Raw genomic sequence first — 23,166 nt, forward strand, 5'->3', positions numbered from 1 at the left:
TCAATTGAAGGAGGGTGAGGGTAGAGTCAGTAACTGATTAATGTAAGACTCCACCTTCCACTCCACTCAGGTACAGGCTTAGTTTAATGAGATGTAGATGAAGTCGGCCTTAGAGTGTGAATTCATAATGCTTATCATTTAAATTTTTTAAAAATTATAAATGTACAATTTTATAGTTGAGGTCCAAAGTCTTCTATCGTAAAATGTTGAGAATTTCAAAAGTGAAATTGTGAGACTGTTATAAAATGGTGCCATCCCAAAAGTGAGAAGTGGCACATGTACTGTGAGTACTTTCTAAAATCATCTTCCTCTGGGCTCATTTGAGGTTTGAGAGAAGAAGTACCAAATAAAATTAAATTCCTTGAGCGTAAGAATTCTGATAATGTTTTAAACCACATTTGGCTATCAGCTTCTTTAGGACTCAGCCCACACAGTGAGTGTATAGTCTCATCTGTAGATGCCCAAATATTTGTCCACTAACTGATACTGGTAAACACACTCATATCCATACTCCACATAAACTATGGTTGCCATATGTAGACTTGGGCACCACACATTTATTAAGAGTGTGACATATTTTGAATGTGAAAAGCCCAAGATTTTTGCTTCTGAATCTTGTTAGATTGTAATGATAACCAATATCTAATTCCTATGGCATGCAAATCAATGAAGTGGGATAAACCTTCCCTTACAAGAAATAAAACAATTCAACATATGACATTTCTAAGAATCTAAACTAGGCAGCAGCAGCCCGTTCGCTACATAGAAGCAGGCTTGCTTAAACCATGCTTCTTCAGTCTCTATTATGACTACTGGTATCAAGCCACATAAATAAACACATTTCATTAACACAGTAGGTAAGCCACAGCTATCAACTCTACTGGAAGTATTCTTCATTAATAGGGCTTTATAGCTAAACAAAAAGATGATCCTCCAAAACTGACTGCTACCTAATACAGATGGTGGCTATTTTTATACCTTCAATAATGAATGAATTTCCTTCATATAAAGTACTGACTTTAGGCTTTTTTAAGACAGAGTTTCCCTCTTCTTGCCCAGGTTGGAGTGCAACCTCCGCCTCCCGGGTTCGAGCGATTCTCCTGCCTCAGCCTCCCGAGTAGCTGGGATTACGGGCATGTGCCACCACGCCTGGCTAATTTTTTGTATTTTTAGTACAGACAGGGTTTCTCCATGTTGGTCAGGCTAGTCTCGAACTCCCAACCTCAGGTGATCTGACTGACTTGGCCTCCCAAAGTATTGCGATTACAGGTGTCAGCCACCACACCTGGCCTGACTTTAGGGTATTTTAAATGATAAAGAAATACAACCCTCAAAATCATCTTAAAATTGTACTGCTCAAAGTCCCTTCCCCAATTACTGGCCTATAATGGATAAAAATGTCCTTTAAAGTCTTCATTTCTAAATATCTATCTCTGTAGATCAGCTGTCCTCAAACTTATTAAAGAATCAGAGATCTCTTGCTGGTGTATCATAAGGCATTTTTATATTAAAATTAAAGTAACTACATAATCTTCTGCTAAACAGACATCTTGTGATATGCTGTAAGAGTGGCAGCAAGTGCCAAAGGCATAATATAATTTTATGGAAGAAAAATTATTAGTGAGAAAATTATATCCACCAACTCTATTTTTTTCCTGTGAATGTGCCATTATATGACCTAAGTAACAAAACTCCTTAAATCACTATTCAGAGACCAGGGCTCTGTCGGAGTCAAGTCCAGGCCTTAGTAATAAAAGACCACTTCAGTGCAGAATAGCTTACTGTGGTGCACAGAAAGTATGTTACGCTCAAGTTTATTTCTCAGATAATTTTAATCACATCAGTTAGTGCGAATATTTTATGACACATGTTCAAAATAAATACTTTTGCATATAAGGAATCTAATGAAGCATTCATTTTGCCCCTTGGACAATGAATTTAATATGCCAAATTTTAAAATCCCTTTTCTTTTTTCCCCCTAATTTGTGGTCTTATGTATTTCCTCTCAGCTTTTCCAATACAGTTCTTGTTTAATAATCAATATACAGTTTACTTAAGCTTAACTGTCCATTTAACATAACAGTCAATAAATCTTTCCAAATTTCACAATTCTTTCATTAAAAAGTACTCCCAGAAATATTAAGAATCCATCTCATCTACCCCAGAAAGAGAATACTGAGTTTAAGCTGAACTGCCTTCAAATAACTTTAAACAAATTGGCACACAAATTAGTATTTTGCAAGAAGAGGCCATTGCCATCGCAGTACAAGCACCTGGACTGGGATAAACAAGGCATATTCTTCTTAGTTTATGATAGTGCAAGTTCCCACATGGGAAGCCTACCAGATAAAGATGCACATTTAAAAATGTAAACATATAGAATTCTCAGATTCTAATCGACACCCAGTTATTGCTAACCTTTCCATCTTCGTTTAGGCATCAAGTGCCCCTGTGTATCACAGAATGCAAGTTCAATGTCCATTTCATCTGAGACTGTGGGCACTTAGTTCCAGCAACAGGAAGCGTTAACGCTTATCTGACTGAAAAGTAGGACACTGATGAATTTACCATTTGCTTATATGCAAAATCAAGTGCACCTGATTCTTATAAACCGTACCCAACAATTAGCATTATTCTAAAACCACAATTTTCTCTTTAAAAACTTTACTTGGGTATTTTTTAATTGCATGAAAAGTTACTTCACCCTTGCCAAAATTCTGAATCCTTTCTTCCACTGTTTTCTCTTGGGCCCTGAAACCCAGAGGCCTTAGCAAAACAGAATTAAAAGAGAAAAAAAAAAAAATCAATAATTAACTAACCAACATCTCTTAAGGTAAAAATACATTAGCTTTAAAACATTCAATTTTAGCAGAGAAATGCTAGACATGTGTAAAAAGCAGGACACTAACTTCTAGCAAGATGGCAGAGCAAGCACTAGAATCATTCCACAGGTCAGCCCTGATAGCGGAAGAATTAGCAGCCCCAGTACCATACATGACAGCAGGTCAGGCAGATCATGAAAGAGGCTGCCATTATTCCTTCTACCCAAATTCTGACAGCTGAGAAGTTAATAGTTGGCCTTCTCATTTAATCCCCATTGTTAAATTTGTTAAATTACCTTAATCCATAATGGGTAAGAGAGAATGCACGTAAAAATATGAGGTGATTACAAGAATAACTTGTGGATAATCTGAAAACAGCCTAACATTCACAGTGGGTAACGGGAAGATGTTGAACTCGTGTCACACATTAGAAGAGGCATGTATGTAGACATCACTCTGAGAAAAACCAGCCTAAAGAACATGAAAACGTCAAAAACTGTTAATATAGGGAAAATCCTAATAAGAAAAAAATTCTTTTTAAGTAGATTGTCTCTAACCAGAACATAATTAAATGTTTTACTCAGAAAAATATATATAAAAATGATTTCATACTGTGATATATGCTGAAAGTAGTGCAAGGATATATGATTACAACAAAAACATAATGGTTAAATTTTTAATTCTTAAACATTGTCTATACGTGTTGTAAAAAGACATTTTAATGAGCATTAAAACAATCTTGGAAGAAGAGCAATAATATGTCTTGATCATTATGCAAAAAACAGCAGTCGAATTGAAGAGCTAAGCTTACTGGGGAATGGAGCTAGTAGAAATATTAAAATCAAACTTTAATTTAGAAAATTCCATTTAGTCAATGCCTCAGCTTAAAAGCTTAAATAAATCATGGTATCTTGGTAAAATGACCTACCAAGTTGCTGGGGGAGGCAGCAAGGTAAAAATACCAAGAGAAAAAATTCATTTTTGACAGAGGTATGAATTCTAAAGGTAGGGACAGAAGACTTGCACACACACAGCTTCATAGCATCTTATCAGAGGGCTGATCCTCCTACAACAGAAACACCCAGAATGGATTTTTATAAATATCTACTTTCCTCACTAATATTGTTGGATTCCTAGAGAAATTCCAAGAAATACTAACCTTGTCCAAGGTTAGTATTAATTACTTTTTTTTTTTTTTTCTTTTTTTTTTTTCTTTTCTTACTTGTTGGCCCTCAAATGTTAGTTAACTGAAGGCTATTTGGCTACTACCAAGTATCTATGGTTTGCTGCTCTGAGATGGACTTAATAGTTTTTCTTTCTCTCTCTCTTTTTTTTTTTGGTATCAGCAAAGCCCAGACATTCCTGGTCAGTGATGCCTTTATTATTCCTGTTTCCTTTGTACTCAGTTGCTTCACTGGGTTTAAGGCATGCTTTGTGTATTTAGTTTGCAAAAATAAAACTTTTAGTACAAATTTATTTTTTTATACAAACTTTTATGGCACAAGCAGCAAATCTGCTGTTTTAAGAAAATATATAAATATTCTTTTCTTCTGTACAAATATCTCCAGTATTCCCTACCCCATTTTATAATTTTAACTGTACATGGTCTGCCTCATCCTTCTCTAAAAGCTCCCTCCCCCCCTCCAGATCTCAACCAAATGTATATTTACATTTTTACGTTGGAGGCAGTCAGAGGAGGAGGGCCCCTCCTCAGGAGGAGTCTGTACAGGGAGAGGGTGGCGGTGGGTAGAGGTGATGAGAATAGCTCCTCTCTGTGTATGGAGAAGGCGGGCAGCTTTCATAGTTCTCCTCTGCCGACAAGTATTGGCTTCGAGGTGTGGGAGGTGGGGGCACAGGTTCTGAATCATAGTTCAAGTCACTGGTATAGCCCTTGGCTGTTGCCACTGAGGTCATTCTCCGGCTAGGAGCATAGTCACTGTCACAAACATCTGTGCTGCAGGGTGTGGTGGGGGGTGCAAAGTGCCGGTAACTATATGGCCTGTAGCTGGTACAGGGAGAAAATAAAGAAAAGCAGAGTTAATTTTACAGAAAAATGATTTTCACTCTCAGAACAGAAGTATTAGATGTAAACTTCACTTTGAAAACAATAAGCTACTGCAATTTAAATTTACACAGACCAAGAGGCAATTTTCAGTGGCAGATTGGCTGGGGAAGATACCACGTACTTTCTTATTTGCAAATAAGAAAGTGGCAAGTGAAAATAACCACGATGGGAATATAGGGGTGAATTCAGTCTAGCCTCTGGATGTGCTCTTATATCTTCAAGTTAAACTGCACCACAGAATAAAAAAATGACTATTCAAATTTGTTCTGCAGTTTCATAGCCTATGGAAGAATGGGTTTTTACATATTTTACACTACTAAAACATGTCAGCATTTCCTCAACATTCTTTAACTGCTCCAAAATTAACCTGATGAATAACTTAATGACATCTGAAGACTTCATTTCTTTCTTCTGTACAATTTCTATATAATCCAAGCTGGATTTTGGTAGATAGCCTAAGGGGCGTAACTACTCCATTACTGTATTCTTAGCAAAGGGAAACTGCTGTGGTTGGGAGAAACAGTTTTCATTCCCTGTGTATAGATAAGTACCTGTCAGAAGAGCAGCTTTCAACATCAAAATGATAAAATTTAAATACCCATTAAGGGCCAGTGATTTTTCTAATGTATATTTCAGAGGCTTTATTTCTTACACTTGTTTATCTTTTTAAGTAATTTACAGTTGTTAGGTTTGTAGCATTGCTAACCAAAGAAAAAGTCATTGGAAAGAGAGAAACACACTAGTGAAAGTAAGAGCTGACCTAAAGTTCTGGCTTTTCTAGTCATTCCTACTTCTATTTGTAACTTCTTATACCTGTTTATTCTAAATATGGTAAAGCTGATCTTAAATTTATCCCAAAGATATTTTTCATAAGCTTTCCCATCAAAATGGCTAAAAGAGAAGGGGCAAAAGCAAGTTAAAAACTGATACAACAATTCATAAAATACCTAGTGATATAGAGCACCACAAGATAATATATCCTAGGATCTCAGGATACAAACCATTTGATATCACCTGGGCTTGCTTCAAAAGAAATGGCTGCCACGATTGTTCACAAACAATTACAGATTGAACTCCTTGTTCTACCCTGCCTCCCCTTATTACTAGTGCATTTCGTTAGTCTTTAAAAAAGAAAGAAAGAAACCAGCCTGGGCACCATAGCAAGACCCCATTTCTACAAAAAAATTTAAAAAATTAGCCAGGCGTGGTGAAACACACACCTAGCTAGTTGGGTGGCTGAGGCAGGAGGACTGCTTGAGTCCAGGAGGTGGAGATTGCAGTAAGCTATGATTGTGCATCTGCATTCCAGCCTGGGCGACAAAGCAAGACTGTCTTAAAAAAAAAAAAAAAAGAAGAAGAAATAAAAATAAAAAGGCTGCAAGGCTGCCAGAGACCAAAAGTTACATGACACACTGAGTGGGTTCTCAAAGACGTTTACTATCAATACTGACATGATGTCACAGTTTGTTTTTTGGTCTTAACCTTTTGTGTAATCAGGTGTCAATCCTTGGTGAAATTTCTAAGGTCAACATTTAAAAGTCCAAATACTTCTATTTTAATGGGGGAAAAAAAAAAAGAAAAACTGAATTAATAAAATTCTTTCATGTCCCAGTTTAGACAAAAATATCAACAAATGATGAAAAGTTTGACAGAGGAAACAGAAATTGGGCTTATATGTAAAATAGTTAAACAAAAATAGTTTTTTATGTAATCATGTTTATTTTGATGAGTGCTTTATTCAATCTGAATTAAAGACATCAATTTTTAAAAATAAAATTTTGTATCTTTTCTCATTTCTCAATTTTTAGGGTCCTGCTTTTTCTGTTTTGACTTCCTAGAAGAAACCTGGGGCAGAGAAAGCAACATTACAACAAATCATTAAACTATCAGTTCACAGCCAAGACTATTTCAAACAGTCTTATCTAAACTGAAATGAGAATTCTGAGTGAAATACTATAAGTAGTTTCTACTTTACTTCTATACATGGGTGAGGTCCTATAAGGTCAATTTGACTGAAATGCTAGGAAAGATAATAGAAGATTATCTAGAGAAAATAGAAGACAGAAAAGATTATCTAGAAGATAACAAGGACTTGAGGGATGCTCATAAACCATGGGCACTTCAGTGTTTAGACAGAAACTCTCAAGCTACTTATACTTACGGTCTATTGGCCCTTCAAGGAACACAGAAGTGGAAGCTGACACAACAGTACTTGATCTGCTCAACACACTTTATAGACCCATGAATTAGCAAAAAGGAGTAATTTCCCCTTATAAATACACTTATTTCAATCTTTTTTTATTCCACGCAACTATGAGAAATCTTTCACTCCAGATTGTAATAACATGCAAGCAATGGCTGATCTTACATTTCTCTCAACTTTTCTAAAATTCTGTGTTCTTAATATGATGCTGTTTTAAACTCTCAATTCTATGAACCAATCTTATCCCAATACTTCATTCTTAGAATATCCAACTATTTTAAACCAGTCACTTTGGTGGGCAACTCCTCCTTAGAATACTGCCAAAGCCTGTGGCTGTATTTTATTATTCTAAAAGCCAGCATTTGTGACTCTCTTTAAAAAAAAATGTATCGGCCAGGCAGGGTGGCTCATGCCTGTAATTCCAGCACTTTGGGAGGCCAAGGAGGGTATCACCTGAGATGAAGAGTTTGAGATCAGCCTGGACAACATGGTGAAACCCCACCTCTACTAAAAATGCAAAAATTAACTGGGCATGGTAGTACGCACCTGTAATCCCAGTTACTGGGGAGGATGTGGCAGAGAATCACTTGAACCTGGGTGGCAGTGGTTGTAATGAGCTGAGATCAAGCCATTACACTCCAGCCTGGGCAACAAGAGCGAAACTCCATCTCAAAAAAAAAAAATGTGTATCGCCCTGAAGGGAAAGGATTTGTGGTAGAGGCAATGTCTGTACTACCAAGACAAGATGCCTAGTCTCACCCTAGTGACCATAGTCTACTCATTTTGGGCTACATCAAGTCCACAACTAAAATACTTTCTAATAAATACTGCAACTTATTTTAGAGGAGGATGTGTATTACCTGTATGACCTATGAGTAGAAGGACTGTTTGAAGAATATCCAAATTCCATAGTGTAATGTGATCGTTCTGTGGCTGGGGATGGTGGAGGGTTCAAAATCTAAAAGAAAAAATAATTAAAATATTAAAATACAACAGTCCACTCCAGATAGAAACTATGAGACTTTCTTTCAATTTTTCTGCTTTCATCTCTATTAGTGTTCCTTTACAATCCACTATTAGCACAATTCGTCTTTTCAAAAGAACTGACCTCAAACAGTACTTTAGGATTGTGGCTTCCCCATTCCCTAAGACCTCATCATGGCTAAAAAGTGCAAAGTGACAAAAATCTGTAACCTACAAATCATTGGTTTATGGTCAGCTCAGCTAGGTTCTGGTTTTTTAAAATTATAAGTATTTAGAGAAAAATTATTAATTTAGGAGAAATTCCAGGTGTGCTTCCTCTTTTGGGAGGTCATAAAATGAAGGCCCTAATCCCTCAAGAGGTACCATTCAGCAGTTCTACTTTTCCTTGAAATGTGAAATTAATGCCCAATGCTTTCAAATATTCTAGTTATTACACAGTAAACTTACAAGAAAAATTTAAAAGCATGGTGGGGGGGTGGAATTCTTCTTTGAGCCTTTTATGCCTAAATTTTAGATTCAAAAACTACTTTTACATCACCAACACTGATCACCCACATTTAAATGAGTTTAAATATCTAAGATCCTATGTATGTTGCATTCAAAGGAAAACAGACTGCTTACTGCAGGGAAGTAAGTGCCTTTGGTGCTTGAAGAACTGCTTGATGATGCTCCTGTAACATGAGCTCGATCATAGGGGGGTCCACTGCTACCCCCCATGATACTGAGGGAGCTTATCATTGATTTACCTCGAGACATTCCTAAAATAAAAGGAGGATAAAAACTGAAGATGAGTAAAATGTATAAAAATGCATGAAGCAATTTTATTCAACAGTAGGATTACAAATATCAACAGTCAAGTAGTCAGATTTTAGAATTACTCTCTCTTTTCTTAATAATTGAAAACATTTAATGGAGAAAGGAAATCAACGTTGCCTAGCTAGCCTAGAACAAGGCCAATAATAGCTTCCACCTTCTCCCTTTCCTGGTAGAAGCAGGGCTATTTAAAATAAGAGGTTTTCAACCCCTTGGAGGATTTGAAAGGATTGTAAAGGGCAGAGGTTGTGAAGCAGCGTATATTAAATAACTGACATGCTCAAAAGAAAACAAAACAAAAAAAAAAAAAACAAAAACATTTTTTAGGGCACAAACAACATATGAAAGAGTATTTCTTCATTTAATGAATACAAATACTGCTACAATCAAAACTACCAATGCTAAAGAAGAAATTCTAATTTTTCCAAGTAGCTTCCCAAATTCTACCAACTGAAAATAGGTATGGCAACAAAGAAACATTACCATTAACAGTTTAAAAACCAGGTTTATCTACTTAGGAGTTATACCCATAGTAAGTTCCTATTTTTAGAGGGCTTTTGCAAGGCACCTCCTTCTCCACATTCATGAAAAGGAAGGCTTCTTTTAACTAAGGGTGCCAGAAAACATTAAAAAGAAAGCTACTTCCCTACAGCAGTATGGCCTACTCCAGTGTAAAACTTCCGGCTCCTCAGTTATGCCTAAACTAGCCCTAGTTCCCTGTCAGCACTTGAAGTCAGGAGAAAACGTAAGACATATTCCTCCCTTCTATCACCCAGTTATTTACAAATCTTTGTTGGCTGACAGGAATCTTACGTAATTTTTGGCCTCCTTTTATTCCTGGGCTCCACAGTACTAGAGCTCCCTCGTGGTAAACTTAAAGAACCTGTGGTTTGTAACTCTTCCACTAAATGACTGGCTGATTCACCTTCCGTAGCATACATCTAGAATTGCAGTCAGAAAGGCTTACCGCCTGCATATGTATTTGCTTTATATGCTCTGGCAATTTCTACCAAACCATATCTAAGGCCTTCTGTGTAAAGAAAAGGTACTAACAGTAAAAAAGAACATCTGTTCTTAGAATTGTTTAAACTCAGAGTAATCTGGTTTCAAATAGACTCTAGGTAGTATTCTTTTCCGTAATGGAAACCTGGCAGTCTTGCAGGACCAAGACTTGATTCTGAATGGATCCGTCCTGACTCACCTGGAAGAGATCCTGACAAAGAACTTGGGTGTGGCACATAACCAAGAGGCACAGAAGCTGGTCCATGAACTACATAGTCATTAGTCATGGTTTCCCCATCTCCTTTCATACGTGGACACAACATCCTCTGGCAGATAAAGTATATGGTTCCAGACACAAAAATGGTGACAATTACTCCAATAACAGAACCAACTGTATTGGTGGCCTGTGGTGCTGGTTCTTCAGTTGGATCTAAAATGAAGAATGCAGTATGGTTATTTTATGGAAAAACAACTGTATATTCAAAATAGTAATCAAAAAAAGGGCTTGCTGATAGGATATAAAGCTATAAACCTAATGAAGATAATTCATAAACACTTTTCTTTTTTATGAATATACACCACACTCCAAAGACATATGGAATAAATGTCATCATTAGGAATCAAAATGAACTACCCTTAAGTGAAGGCAGAAATAAAATAGGTTGGAAAGTATAACTGTAAATGGATAGAAACAAAGATGGTAAATGAAGTACAGATTTAAACGCCATTAAGAAGCTTTAAATAAATACACAAAATCCATTCTACTTCATTCTGTATACTATAAAAATTCACAAGGTTATTTCAAGATTTCAGGAAAAAATTTACAGTCAGAAGTGATAAACCTAGAAAAGTCATCAAATGTTTTACCTGGAATGGTGAAGAAGCCAAAATCAACTCTGAGCACATGTTAGATTTTAGATTTGAATAGTGACATTTAGGCTGATGAATGGACAATGGAAACTAAAGATGAGCCTTAGTTCTCAAATCCCCTATGCTGCTGCCTTCAGGCTGTATGGCTGCCTGAGACCAAGGAACATAAGGTCTTTAATACTTGATTACTGGATGACTCATAAAGAAAGGCCAGATTGCCAGAAAAGGACACTGCCTCAGGGATTCACCTTCACTGGATCCCTTAAAGAAGCAGTAGGCATCAATATTAGAGGTAGAGGGAAATTGTTTAAACTCCGAGTAATCTGATTTCAAATAGACTAGATAGTATTCTAGTCGAAGTTAAAGCATTACTCTTTCTATTCAGAGGAAAAATTCTTCCATTCTGAAGTTAAATTATATCTCACAGTCATAGATTCTTTAAAAAAAAAACTTCCTCTTGCTTCATCTTACCTCAAATCTCCTATTCATACAGCTAAACTCATTCTCTGACAGATCATATGAAAGAAATGCGTGAAACTGACATCTCTAAGTTACATAATATATAGGGATTATCATTTACAAATTTAGTCCCTGAAATCTGAGGCATAGACTCTCTTTAGTCCTTGAGAGCAACCATCTCATCTTTTCATTCCTTTTTAGTGCCTTAATATTCCTTTGCAATGCCAAGCTTCAAGAAAGAAAAGTTTATATTCACTACCCTCAATTCTGAATCTTTGGGTCACACCGTTAACTCCCTGAAATCAGGCTTCCACCCTCACCACTGCACTGAAACTGTTCTGGCAAAGGTCAAAGTTCTCCTTTTTGCCAAACTCAATATATTCTTCATTTCACTGACCTCTTTACATAATACTCCTGGCTCCTGTTTTAAGAAAAAAAGTCTGACCAATATCCTTCCAAGACACCATTCTCTTAATTTTACTATTTCTGATTATTCTATCTGCTTCCTTTGTTGGCTTCATTCTTTTTCTGCCTGCATCTGAAGTGCAGGTGTTTTCCAGAGGGATTTCTATCTATCACCTACTATTTTCCTGGGAGATTCCATCTACTGCCACAGCTTTAATTATCAATAAACTGAAGAGCACCAAATCTCTCTTCTGAGCCACAGATCCTTATAATCAACTTCCTGAAGAGCTTCGACAGGATATTCCATGAGTATCTCTCAGGCAACATATCAGAAACTGAACTCACTGTCAGCATCATCAGTCATTTTCCCTAGATCCCAGGCATAAAGAGACCATAAATGAAGTCATCTAGTATAAGATAATAAAAAGTGATGGGGCTTGTGGCAAAGTACATGCCTGTTTAACTTAAATTTAACTTAAATTAGACATTGCATCAATCAAACATTACATCTGCAGCCAAGATGCAGTATAGTACTTTAGTTTTCACTTCCTGCTATACATCCTACTTAAATGACTCCAGTCACTCAATTAAGTACCTGTGGGCCAACTTAAACCTGCCAGCTGTATCTAAGTGGTTACCAATTCCTCTTTATTCTACTTCTGAAATAACTCTGAAATCTCTCCTTGCCACCCCCACTACTCCTCATGATTTAGATCTTTATCATCTTCTGCCTAAACTCTAATAGCTTCCTTTTTAAATTATAGGCTGCAAGTCATTCATAAACGGTGAGAATGATTTAGTGGGTTACAAGCAGCTTTGAAAAAAACAAAGTGTCAGAATGCATTCTATGTAATATGGGTAAATAAGTGTTGTATGACACTTTAATGCATGAGCTCACATCTTTGCATTCCTCTTGATGTGGTCAAATGAAATTTGAAAGCAACCAATCTGACAGATTTCCCTGCCTAAAAGCTTATCACCTCCAACCCACTGCCTTTACAGCTTCTGTACTGCTTAACCATGCTAGTCTTTCTCTTGAAAATTTCAGTGACTCTCCATTGTTAATACTGCCTAGGCTCTTGAGAAGAAAAACATAGTCCTCCATCATCATACCTTTACCTGTGTTCTCTCTCATTGGCACCCCTCAACAGAGCCTGTATTTTGGCAGTCCCATTACATGAAATTTCCCAAAGGTGCCTGTTTCACTCTTTTCTGCTTTTGAACAGTATATTCCCTCTGCCAAAAATGCAATTTCTCCACTTATCTGCATAATGAATACTATTCATTGATCAACACTCAATCTTTTTTTTTTTTTTTTTTGAGACAAGTCTTGCCCTGTCACCCAGGCTGGAGTGCAAAGGTGCGATCTTGGCTCACTGCAACCTCCGACTCCCAGGTTCAAACAATTCTCCTGCCTCAGCCTCGCGGGACACTAAGATTACAGGCAACTGCCACCACACCCAGCTAATTTTTGTATTTTTTAGTAGAGACGAGGTTTCTACTAAAAATACAAGGCCAGGACGGTCTTGAACTGCTAACCTCGTGATCTGCCCACCTCGGCCTCCCAAAGTGCTGGGATTATAGGCATGAGCCACTGGGCCCAGCACAACACTCAATCTTAAATGCCATTTTTCTAAAATGCCTTTCTTGATCAAGTCCATCTTTGTCCCTAAAAAGCTGACTACTCTCTCATTTCTTTTTTTTTTTTTTTTGAGACGGAGTTTCACTCTTGTTACCCAGGCTGGAGTGCAATGGCGTGATCTCGGCTCACCGCAACCTCCGCCTCCTGGGTTCAGGCAATTCTCCTGCCTCAGCCTCCTGAGTAGCTGGGATTACAGGCACGCGCCACCATGCCCAGCTAATTTTTTGTATTTTTAGTAGAGACGGGGTTTCACCATGTTGACCAGGATGGTCTCGATCTCTTGACCTCGTGATCCACCCGCCTCAGCCTCCCAAAGTGCTGGGATTACAGGCTTGAGCCACCACGCCTGGCCCACTACTCTCTCATTTCTACTCCTACCTGTGTAGATTTCTATTACAGCACTTATCACACTCCATAATCAATACATATACTATGAGCCGCACTATGTGTTTTTTAGGTTAAATATCATTCTCTTCATTTTGAAAAAGAAGACCTGTAATTCCAGCACTTGGCAGGCTGAGGTGGGTGGATTGCTTAAGCTTAGGAGTTTGAGACCAGCCTGGGCAACATGGCAAAATACCGTCTCTACTAAAAATACAAAAAATTAGCCGGGTGTGTTGGGGTACACCTGCAGTCCCAGCTGCTTGGAAGGCTGATGTGGGAGAATCACCTGAGCCCTGGAGGTTTAGGCTGCAGTGAGCTATGACTGCACTACCGCACTCCAGCCTAGGTGATTGGGAGTAAGACCCTGTCTCAAAAAATAAATTAATAAAATTATAAAGATGAGGAAACTAAAGTTTAAAAAGAACAAATAATTTGTTGGGGGGAGGAGCTAGGATTCAAATCCAGCTCTGCTTAGTTCCAGAATTCCTATTCTTATTACTATTTCAACAATAGGGGACTTTGAGAAACTTGGTGCAGGTAGCATGTATCCTCAGCATACACAGCAGAGTGTCTACAACAGTGTAGTAAATGCTTGTTGAATAAATGAATGGAGTCTAAGTCTTATTGAGTAGTCCCACTTGAAGTCTGTAAAAATACCAACTTAAAGTTCTCATTACAGGTTAAAGAATTTTTAAACGAATCCTTTCTAAATTCTATCAAATACATTTGACAAGGTAGACCTGACTTATGCTGAATTCCATTCAGAATTAAGTTTATCAATTTGGGATATATTATATGTTACAGCAGGGATCCCTAAAGCCCTGGCCATGGACTGGTACCAGTCCACGGCCTGTTAGGAACTGGGCCACAAAGCAGGAGATGAGTGGCAGGCCAGAAAGCACTACTGCCTGAGCTCCATCTTCTGTCAGATCAGTGGTAGCATTCAATTCTCACAGAAGCACGAACCCTATTGTGAACTTTGCATCTGAGAAATCTACGTTGCACATTCCTTATGAGAATCTCATGCCTGATGATCTGAGGTGGAACAGTTTCATCCCAAAACCATTACCCATCTCCACTTGGAAAAACTGTCTTCCACAAAACAGGTCCCTGGTACCAAAATGGTTGGGACCACTGTTTTAGGGCACTCAACAACAGTTATGAACCCTGAAGAAACTACAGGCTATTCAGCCAAGGGTCCCTAAGTTTAGGGCTATACATTGGCTTGTCTTCAGGCTGGATTTTAAGAAAGCTCCTAAAATCTTTTGACAATCGAGAAACTGATGAAAATACTTCAGGACAACAATGGAATACAGTTAAAATCATGTACTAACATTCACTAAGTTCAGACCAATTGATTTCTTTTTTTTTTTTTTTTGGAGATGGAGTCTCACTCTGTCACCCAAGCTAGAGTGCCATGGTGTGATCTCAAGGTCGCTGCAACCTCCACCTCCCAGGTTCAAGCCATTCTCCTGCTTCAGCCTCCCAGTAGCTGGGACTACAGGCATGTGCCACAACACCCAGCTAATTTTTGTACTTTTAGCAGAGACAGGGTTTCACCATGTTGGCCAGGCTGGTGTCCCACTCCTGACCTCAAGTGATCCACCGACCTGGCCTTCCGAAGTGCTGGGATTACAGGCGTGAGCCAACACGCCCTGCTGATTTCTATGTATCTAAATGATTTGAGAATTTTGTAACTTTGGTTATAGTAAAATAGTATTTATTCTTTTCTAGTGCTATAGTAAAATAATATTCTTTTCTAGTGCTTTACTAAATGTTTCTGAGCATAATAAAATGGCTATGTTTAAGGATTACTGAAAGCAAAACATAAAAAATCCTTTGCACAAATAATTAGCTTAATATTAATATTTATTACTTAGAAAGGAAATCTTGATAAGTAAACCTCACGCATAAGAAAAAAAATTGTTTAAATTCTCTGTTAAGAGTAATTTATAGATCTCAGTCCTACTTACAACAATCCAGTTCATCTGATTTGTCACTACAATCCACATTATGATCACACTTCTTGTGCTTTCCAATGCACTGACCATTGGCACAGCGGAACTGATCAATTAAACAAAGCACTGGGAAAAAAATGTAAATAGTTTTCTTATTTTTAATATCACGTAAAATCAAACTCTGGCAAGAGTCAAAAGGTGCTTTCTGAATACAAATGAAAAACAAATTAGACTTTTAGCTGTAACTTAAATATTATTCTCTGGAGTTCCACTGGTTGAGAGAGAAAAAAAAAAGAGTGGGAAAAAAAAATCCAGCAGGAAATTTCCTGTTTTATTCTTTACATTAAATTCCCTGTTTCACTAAATAATTCTAGAGAACTTGGCTAGTTTGTTTTTACCATGGGAAAGGTTAGTAAGAGAAAGTGAAGAATATAAAATATGTTAGATTGTAATTAATAAATCCACTAATTCAGAGCTCATTGGAAACAGGGACTATTTTTATATCCTGAAGGCCTAATATCTTTTAGTTCAATATCTCAATTTTCAAAGCTTATTCATTTGTATAAATCTTACACATGTAAAGTGAATTAAAACAATAATATAGAACATGGTACTACGATCAGAAGTGATACGGTCATATGTACTTGAAAAACCCCAACTGACACTAAGCCAAGTAACACTGAATTTTAAATAACTGAATGGGAAAAAAGGATTGCATGCTGAGGCATGGAGGAATTCTGTATACCTTCACAGTTCTTCTCATCTGATTTGTCCTGGCAGTTTGCATCTCCGTTGCACCGGAGGGCACCATCAATACACTGCCCACTGGCACACTGGAACTGGGACTCTGAGCATACGGGACAATTGAGTTCGTCACTGTGGTCTTCACATTCAGTAAACCCATCGCATCGCCAAGCCACAGGGATACAGTCAATTTCCCCCGTGAAACAAGTAAACTGCTGAGGAGAACATGTTGGGGGTTCTTCAAATGAACAAGGGGAAGGGGAGTGACAAAAACACAATCATGATCACACAGAAGTATAAACACATACCTAAGTGACGCTCATTTAATAATTAACATACACAAAATACTTTATAATAAATATGATTTATAAACTATCTCATCTAATCAGAGAAGAAATAAAAGTTTTCACATTACTTCCTTTAGATTCACTATAAACTTTTGCCTGTAAAACTATAAGGCAAAAGTTTTCTCATTTATTGTAATCCAAACACGATAATATTTGCAATCCATTACAATCTCACATATAACCTAGGAATCATTACTATAACTACCAAATATTTTAAAGTTAGCCTAGCACTCTTAAGTTTTCTAGCTCTAACACTCTCAAAGGACAGTTCATGAACCCCTCAGGGTTCCTGAGACCTTTTTCGGGGGACCCACTAGGTAAAAACTATTTTTATAATAACATTAAGATGTCGTCGCTTTTTTTGCTATCTTTGCACTGATGCTACAAAAGGAATAGTGAATAAAACTTGATACCTTAGAAGATGCACGGAAATGACAACATACTGTATTAGTAATCACTATACTGTATACAGCCACACATGCACAGTTTAAACAAACATACGAAAAGGCCAACTTCATTTAAGAATGTCAGTGATGAATCAATAAAAAATATTAATTATATTAAAATCAACCCAAGTGTATACCTCTTCAATATTCTGATCAATTAAATGGCAATTATGCATAAAGCTCATGTTGCAAACCTAACCATGACAGTTTCTAATGGGAAAGCATTTGTTTGGAGTTGTGAATGCAACTCAAATGGAATGTCATTTTAACCTGAAAGAATGACTGACAGGTAAATTATACAGTAGTTATTTACACTTGTCTGTTAGTGAATTGTCTAGAGAACGCATAACTTTATGATATGACCAAGGGTCAGAAAAACCTGTAACTTTACAACAGAGAACATTACAGATTACAGGCGAACATTTTATATGGGAAATTTTAGGGATTATTTTCTAAGAGCCTATTATGTATTCAGCACTATACCATCTATACTGTGTGGAGAATTAAAATAGATAAAATATATCCATGTCCTTAAAGAGCTTTGAATTTTGTTGGGGATAGAAAGAAACTAACAAACATAAAACAAAGGACACTGCTTTGAACTGCATGTCATGTAAACTGTGTGATATAGTTTGGATATTTGTCCCCCAAACCTCATGCTGAAATGTAATCCCCAATGTTGGAAGTCAGGCCTGGTGGGAGCTGTCTGGGTCATGGGGGTGGATCCCTCATGCCTTGGTGCTGTCCTCCTGATAGTAAATGAGTTCTTGGGAGACTTGGTTGTTTAAAAGTGTGTGGCACTCCCTCTGGCACACTCTCTCTTGTTCCCTCTTTTGTCATGTAACCTGCCTGCTCCCCCTTCACCCCAGCCTTGAAAGTTTCCTGAGGCCAATCCAGACCCCGGGCAATACAGCTGGCAGCAATAGAGCTAGCAATAAATGGCAGAGCCAATTAAACATTTTCTTTATAAATTATCCAGCCTCAGGTATTTATAGCAATTCAAGAATGGCCTAATACACTGTGGTAACAAGTGCTGCTATGCAGAGAAAGAAAAGAACAGTAACAGCTAGTAAAGGTTCCCTAGATCATGGAAAGACCGGCTACACCTTAGAAAATTAGTAAAATTAAGGATAGGCATCAAAGAGAAAGACGTCCTTGAATTACCTAAAGTAAATTCACAGAAGCAAAACAATTAGAACATGCCATAGCGACCCTCAAATTCTAAACAGCCAAACAAAAATAAAACTAGCCATTTGGGAAGAATACAAAGTAAGATAAATAGGTAAGACAGCTTAAATGAAATCACATTTTGAAAATCAGGCAGAAAAATTTAGATTTTCCATTTCACTTATTTCTACTGTAGAATCAATATTAAATTACAAAAAAAGACATGTACACAAATGGTTATTGCAGTTTTATTAAGAGGAGGGAGTCTCACTATGTTTCCCAGGCTTGCCTTGAACGCTTGGGCTCAAACACTCCTCCCACCTCAGTCTCCTGAATAACTAGGATTACAGACATGCACCACTGTGCCTGGCTCCAGTTTTATTTTTAACAACAACAGATTTAAAACAATGAAAATATCCCTCAAAGGAGAGTAATAAATTGTAATATTAAATAACAAAATACAATTCAACTATAAAAAGGGAAAACTACAGATATACTCAACTGTATGACTGAATCTCAAAAAAATATGAAGCAAGAGAATTCAGACTCAAAAGAGCACATACAAAACGATTTCATTTATATAAAGTTTAAGAATAGGCAAAACTAATCTATGGGGATAAAAATCAAAGCAGTGGCTACTTCTAGAAAACAAGTGACTGTTTAGGGGCAGGAGGGTACTTTTCTTAATAGCATCGTTCTAAATCTTGATTTGGGTGTTACAAACACAGTTGTATACATCTGTCGAAAGTCATTTTAATACATACATTAAAAATAATTGCTAAATGTGCAAGCAAGAGAAAGGCCCCTTAAAAGATATTTTCAAACTGCAAGATGAGATCCTTGACTCAGTTTAACCATGTTATCATTAACATAAAGGGAAATTTTTCTAGGATTTGCCTTAAAGTAACAGTCTAGCACTCTGATAGGGAAACACATGCTATTTTTTTTATTGTGGTAAAGTAAACGTAAAATTTACCAATTCAACCACTTTAAAGTATATAGCTCAATTACATTAAGTACATTCACATTATTGTGCAATCCCTATTTTTAAAAATTTCAAGTACCAGCGCTTACGTTTTACTGTACACATGATTTCCCTGACTAGACTGTATGCTATCTCAAAGATCTTCAAATCCCCTACAGTCCAAGCAGTGCCCACAGCTGCTACTGAATACATGCATTATATATTTTTTAAAAACTTACAGTTCAAAGAATAAAATTTACTTGTAATTCCACCCACTTGATCAACAATTTTTATACAATGAATGCGTATCCTCTTTCAATATTTGTTTAAAGAAATGTATATTTTCTGTAATTGTCATCATTTTGGCAACATTTTTACATCAACTTCATGATTATGACATTTAATAGCTGTATAAACTCAGTTACCTTACTCAATAATTTTCATATCATTAGAAATTAGTTTAAAAATTTCTGCCACTGTAGATAATAGTATGATGCAGTCTTTTTCCTTCAGTTGAATTTACTTAGAGTTATCCCCAAAAGGAGGATATCGGAATTAAGAGTATGAATACTATTGTAGTGCCTGATACCATCATACTATGATTTAACAAACCAATGTACCTATTTGTTATACTCACTGAGTGATTAAACCAATTTTACTATAACAGTATCACTATACTCACTGCTACCTTTTTAGAAATCATTTTTTACCAGATAAAGAAGTAATGGGAATTTGCTGATGGATTTGAACAAAAGAATATTCTTTCCATCAGACACATTCCCAACAATGACACATAAACTTAGAGAATCTAGAATTTAGTGGAGGGAGATTATAGGAGGTAGAATTAATTCATTTTGTTATCTTTTTTGAGAGCGGGGGAAGCTACTTTAGTATTGGGAAACACACTCATTCACAGGCTGAAAAATGTGGTAATATATATGCAATTAAATACTATTCAGTCAAAAAAGGAAGGGAATCCTGTCATTTGCAACAAAAGATGAACCTGGAAGACACCCCATCAAGTGAAATAAGCTAGGCATATAAAGACAAACACGGCATGATCTCACTTATATGTGGAGTGTAAAAAAGTCAAAGAAACGGTAAAATGATGATTACGAGGCTGGACGAGGGCAGAGAAGAATAACAGAAAAGCCTAGTATAGTACAAATGAATGGAATACAAGTAACCAATTAAGTCAGTAGACAAAGCAACTTCAATGCCTAGTTATAGAAGTCTAAGCTTGAGACATGGAATATGTTTGCATTTAGTGTTGCACAAGAAAGTTACAACATATTTACCTCCACATGATAGCTCATCTTGAAGCAGAACCAGGTGCACGGGGCAAGAACACCTTGTAGTACCATCCCCCTTTACAAGACAAATATGTGAACAGCCACCATTATCCTGAGCACAAGGGTGCTGTCCTGCAAAGAGAAGAGAAGAGGTGAGGATGGGGAGAGGAAGGGAAAAGAGGGGAGAGAAGGGGGAAGGGGAGAAGAGAAAGAGGGACAACCCGTCAAAACTATTTATGAAAATCAAATGTATAACCAGCTTGGACTTTTTAAAAAACTTTTATTATCATCATTATTGTTATTTTTGAGATAAAGTCTCGCTCTGTCACCCAGGCTAAAATGCAATCGCACGATCTTGGCTCACTGCAAACTCTGCCTCCCAGGTTTAAGCAATTCTCCCGCCTCAGCCTCCTGAGTAGCTGGGATTGCAAGCAGGCGCCACTATACCAGGCCAATTTTTGTATTTTTAGTAAAGATGGAATTTCACCACGTTGGCCAGGCTGGTCCAGCTTGGACTTTTATTTCCACACAGTATGATTCTTCACTCAATCTCTATACAACCTACAAGAAACTACTTCTATCTAACCACTATCTTTAAATATTTATATATATAATATTTTAAGCAAGGTAACGGTAAAGCTCAAGTTAATTTTTGTGAATATGAAAAGCTGTTTGCTGAAACTAAAAAACTGCTAAGGAGAATGCTGAAACTTGAGTATGAATCTATTTAAAATATAAGAATTCTCCTACGTTAAAGATTTTAACTCAGAAAATCCATATTTCTAGAAGACAATGTCGGTCAAAAAGTGTATTTTAATGAGGAATCTATTGAGAATTAAAGAGTCATTAGAAGAAAAAACTTAAAAGGCACATGTAACTGAACAATTCAGAAACAGATAAAATTATTTGCTTAGTCAATTGCAAAAGGCAACTTGTAATACTATAAATGTCTAACTTCCTCATGCGTGGGCTAAGTTAAATATAACTTAGGCAACTTGTCAAAGTCTGCTTCACAAGTTGTATTTTTAAAGAATTATTGTTTGGAATTTTCTATTTAGCTTGTGTTAAATGCAACTTGACATTTGTCATCACAAAATATGAACATCTAATATAAACCACTATTTATTATTTGACTCTCTTCCACAGTAACATTGGTCCTGCTTCAGTTTGTCTTAATGAGACTGAGGGAGTCAGCTATCTACACATGAGCATACTGTCCAAAACAGACATCACACATTTTATAGAATATATGGCCTTTGTAGCAGTGTTTCTCAACCTTTAATTCCACTACATTTTTGATAAACAAAAAACCCATTCTCTTTAATATTAGAAATTTTGGCCGAGCACGGTGACTCACACCTGTAATCTCAGCATTTTGGGAGGCTGAGGCAGGCGGATCACGAGGTCAGAAGTTCGAGACCAGCCTGGTCAATATGGTGAAACGCCATCTCTACTAAAAATACAAAACTTAGCCAGGCGTGGTGGCACATGCCTGTAGTCCCAGCTACTTGGGAGGCTGAGGCAGAAGAATTGCTTGAACCTGAGAGGTGGAGGCTGCAGTGAGCCAAGATCATGCCACTGCACTCGAGCCTGGGTGACAGAGTGAGACTCCATCTCAAAAAAAAAGAAAAATTTCAAAAAATGATTTACCAAATATACAATCATATTTAAATATTGAGTTACATTAAATAAAACTTCTCCCTTAACATTCTGAAAACCCTCATTGAGATTTTCTGTAATAAAATATTCATATATCAACTGAATAAAGAACTTAGGTATGATGTCATTAACATACTTCCACTAAACGTTCAGCCTGAGTTACAAGTCATACCACAAAACGACAACAATTTTAACTTTCTAATTCTCCAATACTTGTAACTTTACTTCTAAATTCATGAACCACAGCAACATAATGGACACGTGTACAAGGGTACTCCTGTTTCCTCATTCTCCTTTCATGCTTAAATTCAACTTAAAAGCACTGAGATGAGAAGTTACAGAATTTCAGTAATTCTCTTTCTAGTACTCAATTTAACATTGGCATTCCTGGTATCATCATGTAAGACAGTAGTGATTGCTAGGACAGTACTTTTTAAAAAAACATTTTGCATATATAAACTCATTTATTCCTCTCTATTATGAGGGCAATTTTGATGACAGATATGAATTACGAACTAGGCCAAGATGACTAGCCATTTAAAAAAAAATAAAATATTTGTGGCTACTTTTTTCTCTCTCTTTTTTTTCCCTGGGGCTCATGGAGATGGCTATTTTTCTAAGCTGGGAATTGAAATATTTATCCAAAAGGAGGAGAAAAAAAACCGAAACATTTACTGATTAAACAGTCTCCTCTATGTTTACACACTAATTTTTAGTTTGTTTCACTTAAGAATAACGTTAACCCATTATAACTATATTCATCATTATACAATTTTTATTTTTTTTTTCAAGCTATGGGAGAAGTATAGAGAGGGAAGAAAAGAAATACATGCTTTATATTATCAGTATTCTCAAAGGAACTGAAGGAGAGAAAAAAACAAGGCATGATAAGCAGTCACTGTTGTACCAGGAAATATTCTTTTTTAATGAGCAACACTAT

General features: G+C 36.7%; 1 protein-coding gene across 3 annotated transcripts in view; it reads right to left on the reverse strand.

The window, feature by feature from the left end:
* Positions 1 to 1,778: 1,778 nt before the first annotated feature.
* LRP6 (LDL receptor related protein 6) overlaps positions 1,779 to 23,166 on the reverse strand; it is a 148,502-nt gene continuing 127,114 nt past the window's right edge. For 2 of the 3 annotated variants that reach the window (XM_017527840.2, XM_017527856.2), the window contains 7 exons: positions 20,574 to 20,699; positions 16,353 to 16,589; positions 15,623 to 15,733; positions 10,089 to 10,319; positions 8,696 to 8,832; positions 7,951 to 8,048; positions 4,156 to 4,827 (listed from right to left, as the gene is read on the reverse strand). In XM_017527840.2, coding sequence (XP_017383329.1) covers positions 4,533 to 4,827; positions 7,951 to 8,048; positions 8,696 to 8,832; positions 10,089 to 10,319; positions 15,623 to 15,733; positions 16,353 to 16,589; positions 20,574 to 20,699 — 1,235 coding nt within the window. In that variant the 3' untranslated portion in view covers positions 4,156 to 4,532. Of the gene's footprint in view, positions 4,828 to 7,950; positions 8,049 to 8,695; positions 8,833 to 10,088; positions 10,320 to 15,622; positions 15,734 to 16,352; positions 16,590 to 20,573; positions 20,700 to 23,166 lie in introns of all 3 variants that reach the window. The other variant, XM_017527846.2, reaches the window with a different exon arrangement.

Source organism: Cebus imitator, unplaced genomic scaffold (genome assembly GCF_001604975.1).
Source record: "Cebus imitator isolate Cc_AM_T3 unplaced genomic scaffold, Cebus_imitator-1.0 Scaffold2, whole genome shotgun sequence".
In the NCBI taxonomy this organism is placed as follows: Eukaryota; Metazoa; Chordata; class Mammalia; order Primates; family Cebidae; genus Cebus; species Cebus imitator.